This window comes from Ursus americanus, chromosome 28, assembly GCF_024610735.1.
Source record: "Ursus americanus isolate L20-20 chromosome 28, mUrsAme1.1.p, whole genome shotgun sequence".
NCBI lineage: Eukaryota > Metazoa > Chordata > Mammalia > Carnivora > Ursidae > Ursus > Ursus americanus.
Window position 1 is genome coordinate 30,879,066 of NC_142154.1, and position 16,275 is coordinate 30,895,340.

At 36.9% G+C, this 16,275-nt stretch overlaps 1 protein-coding gene across 1 annotated transcript in view; it reads right to left on the minus strand.

The window, feature by feature from the left end:
- ARIH1 (ariadne RBR E3 ubiquitin protein ligase 1) overlaps nt 1-16,275 on the minus strand; it is a 117,589-nt gene that overhangs the window by 20,558 nt on the left and 80,756 nt on the right. Inside the window, exons 6-7 of the mRNA XM_045795266.2 lie at nt 3,076-3,142; nt 1,426-1,532 (exon numbers count right to left, since the gene is read on the minus strand). Coding sequence (XP_045651222.1) covers nt 1,426-1,532; nt 3,076-3,142 — 174 coding nt within the window. The remainder of the gene's footprint in view (nt 1-1,425; nt 1,533-3,075; nt 3,143-16,275) is intronic.

Consider the following 16,275-nt stretch of genomic DNA (forward strand, 5'->3'; position numbering starts at 1 on the left):
CTGACTTTGTAGAATAATTACATAATTTAATGCTAATGCACAGTAAATATTTGGGAAGCAAACAGGTCACATCCAAACAAACGAACCTCAGCCCTGTAGAGATAAACTGTGCCAAGCAAGGTATAAAACAAGAGTGTGACTAAATATTTTCTAAGAATATACTAATTGTTAATTCCTTTCTGTATTCTAGGCACATGGCATATATATTTAAGGAAGTATAAATTAAGAATACAAATGCTAATGAAAAATTGTTGAATGGTTGACTAGCTAATCAAGTAATTCAGGAATGCCAAAAATCCTTTACAAATCAGAGGAACAAAGTGCTATCAATTTAAATGAAGTGAAAGATAATGGTAACTTCTGGAAAAGAAGATGGGGAACAGGATGGAGAAGGGAACAAAAAGGAGCTTCAAATGAATCTGTCATGTTTTATTTCTTAACGAAAACAAAATACTGACTTTGTGTAAGCTCGGTTAATAGCTAACTAAGTATTCACTGCTGTTATTCTCTGTATTTTGGTATCAACTAAAAATATGTTTTACAGTAGGTATATAGTCAGACTGCACCTCCTGTCTATAGGGTAAACTCAAACAGTAATATATATTTAATCTTCACCAAAACAGCATGTATTTCCATACATATTTAATCTCTGTGAGTTTACCTGCTCCTTTTGGAAATACTTAGTATTAATGTTGCATAAGTCTAATTCTACAGCTGTTTGTGGAGGAAAAAAAAGAATGGTATGGAATATCAATATAATATCTATTTGCTAGCTCTTGGAGCTACTTGGTTGCTTGATTGTCTTGTTCCTAAAAGATCCACAAGAAAAATGGAAAATCATCTTAACTCTCTAATAAGAATATGTGGTATTGGAACTTCTCTATTAAGTCAACTCTAAAATTCAAAAGCTGAAGAGTATGTTACAAACTCCAAGAATGGAGGTTACCAGGAAAGCTGGGGACAGAGGAACCACAGGGAAAGTGCTGGTTAAAAAGCATATCTAATCAACCATGTTTGATCTTTCCAAATCTATCTGCACATTTTCTTTCTAGGAGTTAAGATTACTTGTCAGGGCAAAGGAAAAATAATCCTGTGTATTTTAGTTCCCAAGAGAAAACAGAGCAAGAACCATAAAGGAACCAAACAATCTGACAAAATAAGCAGTCCATCAGAAATGAGAAGAACTAAGTTCTTGTCTCAGATGTGTAAGTTTGCTCCTGTATTAGTTCCAGTGGAGCACACAAGAAAATGTGATTATAGCTGCATTTTTTCCCCATAAGAAAAAAGTCAGAGGAACAACATCACCCACTTCACTACCTGAGGTTAAAAAAAAAAAAAAAAAAAAAAAGTTTTCTACGATTTTACTACCAAGAATAAATAGAAAAGCTATGTGCACTCTTTCAATTTGGGAAATCACTTGCTTACCAAAACTGGCGCCCACATTTGCAGCGAACAGGTTTAGCATCCGGATACTGGACTTTAACAACATGGTGACAATCTGGGGCAGGACACCACTTTAACAGTCGATTGCACTGAAACCCAAGTTAGAAAATAAAAAATGACAGCAAATTAAATCATGATTCAAGATTTCCTAGTATAACAAGCAATCAACTCACATCGCTTTTCCATTGCAAGAGCCAAAGACAGAGATGATAACACAAGCATATAAAAACCTGCCCCCAATATTTAGTAGTCTCATAAAGTAATGCTTTTAGACACACTGTTTTTCTAAGATTACAGATCCCTTGAAGACCTGTTTTTCTAAATATGTGACCTGTCTCTTGGTTCTACCTTCAAAATCCTACTGACAAACTTTAAAATAATTACCACTTGTGATCATTAAGAAGCATCAATTTGTTTATGGTTCTACTTTAGGGCAATTTTCAAAGATGTAAGAAAACAACATACTACTTAGGGGAAGGTGTTTAGACCCTATAGAATTTACAAGTAATTTCTATATTTGACCATAAAAGTGTCTTCTTAGAACAAAAGTCAGTTCCTAAACCATGGAAACAATCACATTTTAGTTCTTAAAAAAAAAAAAAAAAGTAAAACTTTCAAGGTATTTTTTATTATGGAACAAAACATGGCTCAAGTAACACTCTGCACCAGAATTCAAGTTTACTGACTACTTTAAAAATACACCATTCCTAAAATATGCTGTGTTCTAGGAGATCTGACCTTCAGTTTAATCTCTCAATAGAAATAAAAATTACTTTGTAGAATTAAAATACCAATTTACATTGATGATCTTATACAGAGGCTGACAAACATCTTCCATAAAGAGCCAAGTAGTAAAGATTTTTGTTTTTGATGGCCGCAATGGCCTCTGTAGCAATTACTCAACTCTGCCACTATAGCACAAAAGAAGTCATAGAACACACGGGCATGTTCAAATAAATATTTACAAAAACAGGCAGGTCATAGTTTATTGACCTCTGTATTTGATAAAAGAAAGACATTTGATAAAAACAAGTAACCACAGGGGCACCTGGGTGGCTCAGTCAGTTAAGCGTCTGCCTTCGGCTCAGGTCATAATCCCAGGGTCCTGGGATCGAGCCCTGCATTGGCCTCCCTGCTTGGGGGGTGGGGGGAGCCTGCTTCTCCTTCTCTCCAGGCTTGTGCTCTCTCACTCTCTCAAATAAGTAAACAAAATCTTTAAAAAAAAAAATAACTATAGCTCTCTTTATTGACAAAGCTTACTGGTAAGGGAAGCTAAAACAAGCACAGATACAGCAAGGTTGAATTGCCAAGCATGACTGAACATCATATCATTAATAACTAGCTAAAATTTTTTGCTAGTAATAAGGGAAGAATACTGTAAAAATAATTTTATCACCAAAGTTCTAGATCTATGAAGAGACATCTACTTACTGGTTTGTCACATTCCTTTGAGAATAAAGGGGTTTGGTATGCCTCATGAATAAAGTCCATAATCCAAGCATATGGTCATAATCCAAGACCTTTAGGTCTTACTTATTATCGAGAGTGTTTCATATAAGAAAAACTAATTGTATCTATTAATAAATAATTCCTCTTATTAAAAAAAAGGAAAACTTAAGAGAAATCACTTACCTCTACAAAGCTATTTGTTATTAAATGCTGATACTTTAATTTAACTTTCGAATCTGTGATCAGGCGCCTGAGAGCAAGAATAAAAGTAGTTTATTAGGAAGTTCTCAGCCAAGAGTATTTTCCCACATTTATGAAATAAAACTTCAATGTGGTGGCTCCAAAAACTGCCCTAAATTGAAAATACTAAAATGCATATAGACTATCAACAAATATAACTATAGAAATCAAGATGACAATCTGAAAGTTTCTGTAGTTTTATTTTGGTAGAACCCCCATCCCTGAGTTTCTTACACACAAAATATTCCATTTTTACCCAGTTTGTTATTACAATCTAATGACGTACTATTGGGGAGTTTAGGCCCTGACTCTCAGTGTCTTCTTACTCTGCCCTAAGACAGCAATTCACAGCCAACTTCCCCAAGATGCCCTCCCAAAAATCAGTGTGTGAAATAAGAGATGTTGACAGGAATGTCAAGAAATGGATCCAGGTTTTGCTATATACAAATTTGAGGGCCTTCTTCTGAGATATGTTGATAATTACCAGAGATGTTTACTGACTTCAACCTGGCTTCCCTTGTCCACCTAGAACACTTTATATATTCATAACAATTTCTAGAACTCATAGGAACCCATGAAAGTAAAGAATCCTGAAAGCTTAAGTTTTATTAGTTTTAATGATAAACACTCCTGTGAGTGTTTAAAGAAAATGGTTTTAAAACAGAAAAAGAGTTAACCACTGACAAAACCAGTAAAAACTATCTAATGTGAACACAAAAGACAAGAAAGCTCTGTATACTCTGGCCCCATCGAGTTCTTGAGCTTCTTATAGCACTGCTTGCCTTCCACAAGACACCGTCCTGTCCTGCGCTACTTTCAGTGTACTGTCACATTTGTATTCTTTCAAAATAGTGGGTATCATCGTTCCTCAGAAGCTTTTGCATAGAGCTACCTCTCTTGAAAAGCAAGTGGGCTCAGATGGGATAGCCTACTGAATACTGGATTCACACTTACTAGCTATGAACTAAGGTTAAGTTCTTTGACTTCTCCATTTTTCAGTTTACTCTTCTGTAAAAATGGATAGCAGAAATAAGAGCTGTGAACTAGAACAGTGCCTGGCAAATAGTAAACACTCAATAAATATTAGATGCTGTATATTATTTTATTTAACTCAGCTAATATACAGTTAAACTAAAGGAACCCTTTTCTGACAATTACCCACACCAGTTCCTGCTCAGTTCTCATGGCATCTTATACCTCTCCCTGTCATAAAATCTGTCATAATTTTAATCAGAAAGTTATCTGTGTAGAGCTGGAACAAACAATCCTAAAATCTGTATGGAACCAGAAAAGACCCAGAATAGCCAAAGAAATGCTGAAAAAGAAAACCAAAGCTGGAGTGATCAAGACAGTATGGTACTGGCACAGAAACAGACACATAAATCAATGCAACAGAATACAGAACCCAGAAATGGACCCTCAATTCTATCATTAACCAATCTTTAACAAAGCAGGAAAGAATATCCAACAGAAAAAAGACCATCTCTTCAACAAATGGTGTTGGGAAAATTGGACAGCCCATGTAGAAGAATGAAACTGGACCACTGTCTTATACCATACACAAAAATAAACTCAAAATGTATGAAAGACCTAAATGTGAAATAGGAATCCATCAAAATCCTAGAAGAACACAGGCAGCAACCTCTTTGACCTTGGCCAGACAACTTCTTGGTGGACAAGTCTCCGAAGGCAGGGGGAATAAAGCAAAAATGAACCACTGGGACTTCATCAGGATAAAAAGCTTTTGCACAGCAAAGGAAACAGTCGACAAAACTAAAAGGCAACTGACAGAATGGGAGAAAATATTTGCAAAAGTCTTATCAGATAAAGGGCTGGTATCTAAAACTATAAAGAACTTATCAAACTCAACACACAAAAAACCTAAAAAATCCAGTCAAGAAATGGACAGAAGACATGAACAGACATTTCTCTAAAGAAGACATATAAATGGCTAACAGACACAGGAAAAAAATGCTCAATGTCATTCAGCATCAGGGAAATACAAATCAAAATCACAATGAGATCCCAGCTCACACGGGTAAGAATGGCTAAAATTAACCAGTCGGGAAACGACAGGTGTTGGTGAGGATGTGGAGAAGGGGGAGCACTTTACACTGCTGGTGGGAATGCAAATTGGTGCAGCTACTCTGGAAAATATTATGGAAGTGAAAAATAGCCCCTGATTGTGCCTCCCCCCCTAAATAAATACATAAAATCTTAAAAAAAAAAAAAAAGTTAAAAATAGAACCACCCAGCAATTGCACTATTAAGTATTTACCCAAAGGACACAAACGTTGTGGTCCAAAGGGGCACCTGCACCTCAATGTTTATAGCAGCAATGTCCACAAGAGCCAGACTATGGAAAGAGCTAAGATGGTCCATCGACAGATGAATGGATAAAGACAACACACACACACACACAATGGAATACTACCCAGCCATCAAAAAAATAAAATCGTGCCATTTGCAATGACGCGGATGGAACTAGAGGGTATTATGCTAATTAGTCAGTCAGAGAAAGACAAATACCATATGATTTCACTCATACACGGAATTTAAGAAACAAAACAGATGAATATAGAAGAAGGGAAGGAAAAGTAAAATAAGATGAAAACAGAGAGGGAGGCAAACCATAAGAGACTCTTAACTACAGGAAACAAAGAGGGTTGCTGGAGGGGGGCTAGGTGGGTAGGGGGATGGGTAGCTGGGTGATGGGCATTAAGGAGGGCACTTGATGTAATGAGCACTGGGTGTTCTATGCAACTGATGAATCACTAAATTCTACCCCTGAAACTAATAATACAGTATATTACTAATACAGTTTTTAAATATAATTAATAATAAGTTACACAAATTGAATTTAAATAAAAAATTTTTTAAAGATTTTTATTTATTCATTGGAGAGAGAGCGAGAGAGAGAGGAGTCGTCGGGGGGAGGGGCAGAGCGACAAGGAAAAGCAGACTCCCTGACTGAGCAAGGAGCCCGATGTGGGGCTGGATCCCAGGACCCTGGATCACAACTTGAGCTGAAAGCAGACACCCAACAGACTGAGCCACCAGGCGCCCCTAAATTAAAAAATTTTTTTAAAGATTATCTGTGCAATCATTTGTTTAATATCTGCCTTCATGCTCCCTTATCCCCAACCAAACAATAAGCTCCATGAGCTCCATGAAAAGAATCCCTTGTATCTAATACCTGCTTGGCCTGTAGAACGTGTTCAGTAAATATTTTCTATTTATTTTATTTTTTTAAAGATTTTATTTATTTATTTGACAGAGAGAGACAGCGAGAGAGGAAACACAAGCAAGGGGAGTGTGAGAAGGAGAAGCAGGCTTCCCGCCGAGCAGGGAGCCCGATGCGGGGCTCGATTCCAGGACCCTGGGATCATGAACTGAGCCGAAGGCAGACACTCAATGGCTGAGCCACCCAGGTGCCCCAGTAAATATTTTTTAAATGAGTAAACCTCCACATTTCAGGGACGTTGGAACTGAGGTCTAAAAATAATTAGTATTTTTGGTGATTCCTCAAAAGGTTAAACACAGGGGGTGCCTGGGTGGCTCAGTCTGTTGGACATCTGACTCTGTTTCGGCTTGAGTCATGAGATCCTAGGGTTGTGGGATCAAGCTCCACACTCAGCAGAAGTCTGCTGGAGGTTTTCTCTCACCCTCTGCACTACCACCCACCCCTATGCACACATTAGAGTACACTCTCTCTCTCTAAAATAAACAAATAAATCTTTTTTATTTTTTTAAAAGTTTAAACACAGAATTACGATATGACCCAGCAATTCTCTCCTAGGTACATATATCCAAGAGAATTAAAAGTAGGTGTTCAAATAAAAAACTTGCACATAAATGTTCAAATAAAAACACAAATGTTTCCACAAAAAAAATGGAAGAAAGCTAAATGTCCAAGAACTGATGAATGAAGAAATAATATATGGAATCTCCATACAATGGAATATTATTTATCCACAGAAAGGAATCAAGTACCAACACATGCTACAACATGGATGAACCTTGAAAACATTATATTAAGTGCAAGAAGCCAGACACAAAAGATCACATGCTGTATGACATTTAAATGAAATGTCCCGAATAAGCAAAACCATACAGACAGAAAACAGATACATGATTGTCAGGGCTAGGGGAAGGAGGGAATGGGAAGTGACTGTTTAATGAATATGGGAATTCTTTTAGGCATGATGACAACGTTCTGGAATTAGATAGTGGTGATGGCTGTACAACATTATGAAAATCCACTAAGCTGTATAGTTTATAATAGTTAAAATGGTAAATACTATGTGATGTGAAATTTCTATCAAAAAAAAAGAAAAGAATGAGACCCAAAGTCAGATGCCCTGATTTCCCAAACACTTTTTATTTCTATTACTCATAATGCTTCTCTGATTTGACAAAAGCCAATGATTTCTTATAAGTGATCTAGACTACCTGGTGAGAACAAAGGTTAGCCATAGTTACTAGACCAAGGTTATTAGGTCTCAGTTAGTAGGTCATAGTTTATCTTGTGATAGAGAAGAATAGGAAAGTGAGCTCTTACCCTTGAGAATAAGTACTCTCAAGAAGACAAGAGTGGTCCTGGCTATTGATAAACTACTTCTCTTGACAAAGATCTACTGCCATCACTTACATCAAAAATAGTCATTACACCAACTCTCATAGAAGGCACCTCTTTATGAAGGTAAACATATTGACTACTGATAGCCTACTATACGTTATGAGCAAAGCGTCAGATGCATTTAAGTACCCTTGAGTTTTGGGATAATTCTGTTTTCACAAATGAATTAACTGGAGAGTTATGATTTGAAACCAGGTGACTTTAAACACAAGGATTTCTTTTAGTATGCCAAGCAGTAAACCACACCTTATGCTGATATAGCATCCTGAGTAAATCAACATTATGCTTCAATTTAGGACTAACGATAAAATATTTTTCTGTAAAAAGGGCTTTTTTTTTTCTTTCTGACAGGCCAATTACAGACTAATATAAAGAAGAAAATAAAAATCATCTACAACTCTATCACTCAGGAGGAATAACTACTTAACATTTTTATAATCTGGGCCTTTTCCTCTTTTGGGGGGGTAAATGTAGAATATATCTTATTATTATCTTATTATCTTAAGATATCTTATTAAGATAATATTATCTTATTATTTTTAAAAAAATATTTATTTTCATTTATTTGAGAGGGAAGAGAGTGAGCGTGTGGTGGGGGTGGGGGACAGAGGGAGACTCTGTGTTGAGTGCAGAGCCTGATACAGGGCTCAACCTCACGACCCCAAGATCATGAGCTGAGCCGAAACCAAGAGTCAGATGCTTAACCAACTGCGCTACCCAGGCACCCTGGATATATACATATATATTTTTAAAGATTTTATTTATCCACTTGGGAGAGAGGCAGAGAGAGCACAAGCAGGGGAAGAGGAAGAGGGAAAAGCAAACTCCCCACTGAGCTGGGAGCCCGACGTGGGGCTCGATCCCAGGACCTGGAGATCATGACCTGAGCCAAAGATGCTTGACCATCCGAGCCACACAGACATATAATTTTAAATAGAGAATGTACTACGTATAACTTTATATCTTAGCTTCTTCACTAAGATTATAGGCATTTTCCAATGCATTATAATAATCCACAAATTAAAAAAAAACTTAAATAAGGTACCCCCCATATCCAAACCTTTTTTTAATGGTTATGTTACATTCCATCTTCCTTGGATATTTGGGTTGAGGGTTATGATAATGTAATCAACATCTTTATAATAAATCTGCTCAATTTCTGGTCATTAAAAATAAATATAACATTTACTATCATTACTTCCTCTTATACTCCATTCTCTAATTCTGACTTGACCTTGAAAATAAACTCAAAATCCAACCATTTCTTCCTACCTCCTTTATTACCACCCTGGATCAAACTGCCATCTTCTCTCATCCAGACTGCTGTTAAGAGTCTTCCAACCTCCCTGCTCCTACTTAGTCTCTTTCTAATGCCAGCAGTCAGAGCAACTCTATAACCATGTCACTCTTCTGTTCAGAATCCTCTCATGGTTCTATCTCAGAAAAAAACCAAAGATCTTATAATGGCCTATAAGGCCCTACACAACCAGCTTCATGCACCCCTCCCACACATTTTTCTTCCTCCCTTCAATATATTAAGTTTACATTTATAGTTCAAAAATATTTTCAAAACTTTAAATAATCATCATTAGTAACTTCCTCTGTCTATATACTTTGCCTTATGGACTACTGAAATTTGATAAACTATCTCACTTTGCATTTCAATGAGACTAGGAAATTCTTTCAGTATGAACTTGAGCTCTGATCCCTTAAGCATGTATTTTAAAAGACAGTATTCTATAAGCTTTTGTACTACATTTCCTACTTTAGAATACCAAAGTAGTACTCTTCTGTTTCACTGTGGGAAATGATGGGAGTCATTCAATTTATTCCCCTATGAGACATATAACTCTAATGTCACATGTTATCAAAGCATTCTCCATAATGTCTCCGTGGACTGCCTTAAAAATAGATACAACCTTGGGGCACCTGGGTGGCTCAAATGGTTAAGCGTCTGACTCTTGATTTCAGCTCAGGTCAGATGGAGCCCTGTTTCAGGCTCTGCACTGGGGATGGAGCCTGCTTGGGACTCTCTCTCTTTCTCCCTCTCTCCTGCTCCTCCTGCACCCCTCCCCCATCTATCCCTCTCTTAAAAAAAAAAAAGATACAACCTTGGGGTAAAAAAAGATCTAAGTAGCAATAATCACAAATAGGGGAAAATGATGAATTAGATGCCATTAAAATGAAAACTTTTTTTTTTAAAGATTTTATTTATTTATTCGACAGAGATAGAGACAGCCAGCGAGAGAGGGAACACAAGCAGGGGGAGTGGGAGAGGAAGAAGCAGGCTCATAGCGGAGGAGCCTGATGTGGGGCTCAATCCCATAACACCGGGATCACGCCCTGAGCCGAAGGCAGACGCTCAACCGCTGTACCACCCAGGCGCCCCCTAAAATGAAAACTTTTGTTCATCAAAAATCACTGAGACAGAAAAGGGAAAGTAGTTATAATATATATCTTTCTAACAAAAGACTATCAGAATATTTAAAGAAATCTTATAAAGCAACGAAGTAACAAAATCTTAAGTGACCTGAACAGGCACTTCATAAAAAAAGATGTCCAGGAGGCTAATGGAAAGGTATCCGACATCATTACCCATCAGGGAATTATAAGTTAAAACAATAAGGAGATATCCTTACATACCCACCAGAATGGATAAAATTTAAAACACTAGTGATTATAAATATGGGCAAGGAGTAAAGCAGTCACACACAACTATTTTGGAAAACTACTTGGCAGGATCTATTGAAGCTAAAACCTCACTCCTGAATATATACTCAAAAGAAGTCAGTGCATGCTTACCAAAAGACACATATAAGAATATTCTTTATAGCCTTTTCATAGTAGTCAAAACCAAGCAAACAAACAAAAAAACTCCAAATATCTACTATTAGGAGCATGAAATACATTAGTGTTAATGACAAAAAACCCAAACAAACCTAAAAACATGCAGACATACTTAATACATGTACATATCTCAAAGACATTATGTTAACTGAAGTAGATACACACTCACAAGAAGACTACATGCTACGTGATCCCATTTAAATGAGGCTCAAGAACAGGCAAAACTAACTGATGGTGACAGAAAGCATGACAGGGAACAAGGGTGAGATGGACACTGTCTGGTAAGGGGCATAAGGATGAACATTCTGGGTACTGGAAAAGTTCTATACCTTGATCTGGGTGGTTAGTAAAACAAACATATTTTTAAAGTTAATGTACTTTACATACTTCAGTCAATATATTTGAGAACTTAATAAAAAAGTAAAATAAAAAAATCAACAATACAGCAAACTGAGCCTACTGTACTTAAGAATGAGGATTTTCCTCTGTAAAAGATGAGATTCTCATAGTACTGAGATTAACACATGTGAAAGTTTAGTCTGTCTCTTGGCCTCAGATGGTACAAACTGTATGACTTCACTTAAGGGTCCAGGCAGCTTCATAACTGTATTTGTGACCTTTAAGATACCATTAGAATAAAAAATAACCATTTGATTAAGACGTTAGGAATATTCTTCTTGGAGCAGCAATGACTTAGAAGACTACATTTACTTCTTTCTGGATCCATTCAACCACTTGATGTAATATTTATGTGGTTATAATATTACAAAAGTACTGGCTTGCAATTCTGTGAATAAACTTATTGACAAAACATGAAAGAATCTGTTCCAGAATAGAAAAAAATAACTATAAAGTTGCATCAATTTCTTCACCTTCCACAGTAAGGAGTTAAGATATACTGCTTACTGTTGATGGAACAGGAAGTAACTATTAAATAGCATTAAAGATATACTATCTAATTTAAAACAACTTATTTTTGCATGTATGTAATATTCATTCCATAAGGCATTTAGAAGAGAATTTAAAATCAAATGCAGTAACAATGGCTCTAAGAGTGCTACCTGCATTCTACTTTGAGAAGAGTTATTTCAGGGAATGGATGTAACATCTATTTTGTATTGAATGTAGAGAAGTGTTCAAAGACAAACGTACTAAAGATGGATAAGAGTGCTTATAAAAATTTTTAAAAATAAAAAAATAGAACAGTTTATTTTTCAAAAGAAAAATTTCTGCCCTTCTCAGACAGGTGGGAAATTAGCCAACAGAGGAATATATTACCTATACCATGATCTTAAGATTCATTTTTAAAAAATCTGACGTATCATTGAAACTCAAAGTAAAAGCATTTGGTGTAATTTTACTAGAAGTAACAATGAGTTCCTGTCATCATCTGTTTGTTTCTAAAACCTCCATATATGAAAATAAATCATAAATTTTTTTTAGTGACACCTCACTGGATGTTGAATTAGAACACCACAATTCCAGATGTGTGCTAGCACTATCAATGATCAGTCAAGATGAGACTACATAATACTACTTGAAGGTATTCAAAGACTTAATAGATACAAGTTTACCTTTATCACCCCTAAGATTAACAAAGAAACTATACATAGAAAAGAAATTTAGGCCCTAAAACAACCATATTAAAAAAATAACCAAGTGCTAAGAGGAATAAAAATAGATGAGTATTTATAGGGTCTCAAGTGATAAATAATTTAGAGAAATGATTTTCATTAGTCTCATGAAAACATCAAGGACAAATCTCAGGACAAAGAAAAATTCTCAGAGTATCCAATTATTCTCCTGACTGTGGAAGTATAACTATATGAGGCCACAGTGTAGGGGAGACCCACTTAGCCAAATAGCCTAGATGGTATAGCACAAATCCATCACTGAAGTATATAATGATGACATACGCTTATAAAAGCGAGAGAGAATAATATATTTCCAATTACTTATTCAAGGATACATGCATATTACAATACCCATTGCTAAGGAAGAAAAAAAATGAATCTACAAAATAACTGATCTTAGGCATTTAAGATCACACACACATCCTGAATGAAAATAGGCATTTAGTGAACATAAACAGGGAACCTGGTGTCATACAGCTTATGGTCTAAGAAAGAATACAGACGCGAATACAGGCAATTACAAAAATGTATAGTAAGGGAAATACGGGAGAGTTAAGGAGCACATAGGCTATTTGCCCAAACCAAAATGCAAATTTAAACTAAGACCTGGAGAATGACTGAGAGGATGAGTAGGTTAACAGAACTAAAGAGCAAAACAGGAAAAGAGTATTGCATGTAAGTCAAGAGACCTTACAGAAAAAGCAAACAAAGTCAAACCAAACCAAATGCAAATAAAATGCACAGTACTTTCAAGAAGCCAAGTTTCACACTGCTAGGAAAGAGCATGTGAGAAAGTTGAGATGAAGCTGCACAGGTAAGCAATACAGAATGGAAATGAAGAAATGAAAGGTGATGAAACAATTTAAGGGAATCGCTCAGGAACCAGTCATAGACTGCCAGCTAAGAGAAGATGACAGCCTGGACCAGGTACAGAGGGAAATGGATGGATTGAAGACTAATTAGGATGTGGTGTAAGGATCCCTCCGGGAAATGTAGGAGAAAAATGAATCAGGGATATCATCAGGTTTCTAACTGAGGCAAGTCTTTAACACCTAGTAGTACCATTTCTTGATACTGAGCAGCCAGAAGAATGAGTTTGGCAGCGGTGATAGGAGAACTGAACAAGGCAAAACCCGAGGAATATACATATGAAGATGCCTGATAGGCAGTGGGATATATGGGTTCCAAGCTCAGAAGAGAGAGTTAACCTGGACATACAAATCTGCGTCCAATGTATGATTAAGGACAGTGTATAAAGTGAGAAGAAACCTAGAACCCCAAGGAGCATTATTTTAGGAAGATGCAGAAAAAGATGGTTTGGCAAAGACAACTGGAGTAGATCTGGAATAGGCCTAGGGAGGTGGCCTTGGGAGTTGGTATCTGGGTAAAGGGAATTTTACTGGAAATGAATACATTAGGAAAATGAAAGGCTATGGCAGCGGTTCTCAAACTTAAGCATACATCAGAACGACACCAGGAGAGCTTGTTCAGACTGCTGGACGCCATCCCCAGAGTTTCTGATTCAGTAAGTCTGGATCTGGGCCTGAGAATGTGCATTTTTAACAAGTTCCTAGGTAATGCTGCTGCTGCTACTGGTTGGGGGACTATACTCTGAGAACCACAGGGTTAGGGTATAGAATAACAGACTATACATGTGGACACTGAAATCACACTGGATGACAGCAAACCTTGGGAGAAAGACAGTGAGTGAGGTGTTAACACCATAATTAAGCGGGAGCGACCCAAGAAGTGAATAAAAGCAGAAAGGACTACAACATCGCTGCATAACACAGGACTCAAGGATATACATGGATTTTAAACTGAAGTAGAGAAACTAAGGGCTTAGGACAATGACTTCGCCTCCTGACCATAAGGTATATAGGGGGGAAAAGCTAGCTTCAACTTGAGAAGGTTATAGAAGAATGTGTGTTCGGGAAAGAATCTGGTTTCAGGTTCAATTCAAGTTCCAAGTGAGTTGAATTCAAATTAAAACAAGAAACTATTTTTTAATCTATCAAATTCAAAAATTTAAAAATTATAATACCATGACTGTGAAGGAGTCTACTTCTTTCATACTAAGAAAAAAAATGTTAAGCATATTTCAGTTACTATTTAAGACTAAACACTTAGGGGCGCCTGGGTGGCACAGCGGTTAAGCGTCTGCCTTCGGCTCAGGGCGTGATCCCAGCGTTATGCGATCGAGCCCCTTATCAGGCTCCTCCGCTATGAGCCTGCTTCTTCCTCTCCCACTGCCCCTGCTTGTGTTCCCTCTCTCGCTGGCTGTCTCTATCTCTGTCGAATAAATAAATAAAATCTTAAAAAAAAAAAAAAAGACTAAACACTTAAAAAAAATTCTCATTTAATTAGCTAAATTCCTAAATTCTAATATTATTTATTTATAAGGAAGAAAATGGAAGATATATACCAACAGTATACAACTATATAAGGTGAAAAATAAAAATCCCTCTTCTTAATCCCCAAGCCCTAACTGATATCACTATTAAAATACTATTACGTATTCTCTCCAAGTTTTCTGTGCATGTGCCAGGCTCCATATCTAAAGAGCACAAGAAACCCCGGAGGATACATACAGAGAATCACATCTCGATATACCAAAGTTGAACTGTCTTAAGCTAAAGACACAGCAAATCTTAAAAAGTAGCAAAGAGGGAACAATAAGATTAACAGCTGACTTATCAGAAACAATGAAGGCAGTAGAATGACATATTCAAAGTGATACTAGTGCATGAAAGGCCAAAGAGCACATAAATTTACAGAAATTGTCAAACTGCATTACAAAAAGGTTGCAACAGTTTGGATTCTCTACTGTACTATATTCTCACATTACGTATTACCAAACTGTTTAATTCTTACCAATCCCGAATGCAAACAAAACAAAAAATACAACTTTTTAAAATTGGAGTATCAAATTCTGATTTACATTTATGTAGTTTACATAATGTTTATTAGCTAATGTTTATTAGCATTCAAATTTTTCTTTTTCTTTTAAAGATTTTACTTCTTTGTCAGAGAGAGAGAGTAGAGAGAGGGGAGGAGAGAGCGGACAGGCGCACAAGCAGGGGGAGCAGCAGAGGGAGAGGGAGCAGACCCCCACTGAGCAGGGAGCCTGACACGGGGCTCAATCCTGAGCCAAAGGCAGCTGCTTAACAGACTGAGCTACCCAGGTGCCCCTCAAATTTCGTTCACAGTGAACTGCTTTCCATAGGATTATCTTCTTGATTTGTAGAAGCCATTATGATATTAGCCACATTCATCTTATGTGTTGAAAATATTTACTTCATTTCCCTCAAAAAAATTTCATAAATTCATAGCCACATCTCCCTATCCAAATGCTTCCCCACTCTAAACTATCCTCCACTTTACCAAAGTTATATTTCTTTCTTTTTTGTTTAAGTTTATTTATCTTTAGTTATCACTATACCCAACGTGGGACTTGACCCCATCAAGAGCCACATGCTCTCCTGACTGAGCCAGCCAGGTACCCGCCAAATACACTGTATTTCTCAAAATATAAATCTTATTGTAACAGTCTTAATAACCTTCTAAGATGAAAGTCATAAACTGTCAAGGTCCCTTTATCCTCGTCTCTAATAACCTGCTACTCTCTACTCTAGCCACCACAGAATACTTAATAGAGAAAAGCTCATGAAATATTTTTAAAAATATTGGTATTCTTTCTTTAAGCAGTGTTACCCCCTACTCCCTCAATCCAAATTTTTACCCCATTTATACTACTCCTTAAACTCTCCAGGTGGGGACACCTGGGTGGCTCAGTCGGTTAAGCATCTGCCTTTGGCTCAGGTCAGGATCCTGGAGTCTCGGGATGGAGCCGGGAGTCCTGGGATAGCTCCCTGCTGGGTGGGGAGTCTGCTTCTCCCACTCCCTCAGCCCCTCCCCCTGCTCCTGCTCCTTCTCTTGCTCACTCGCTCTCTCAACTAACTAAATAAAGAAAATATTAAGGAAAAAAAAAAACTCTTCAGGTAGAATAATTTGCCTCTTTCT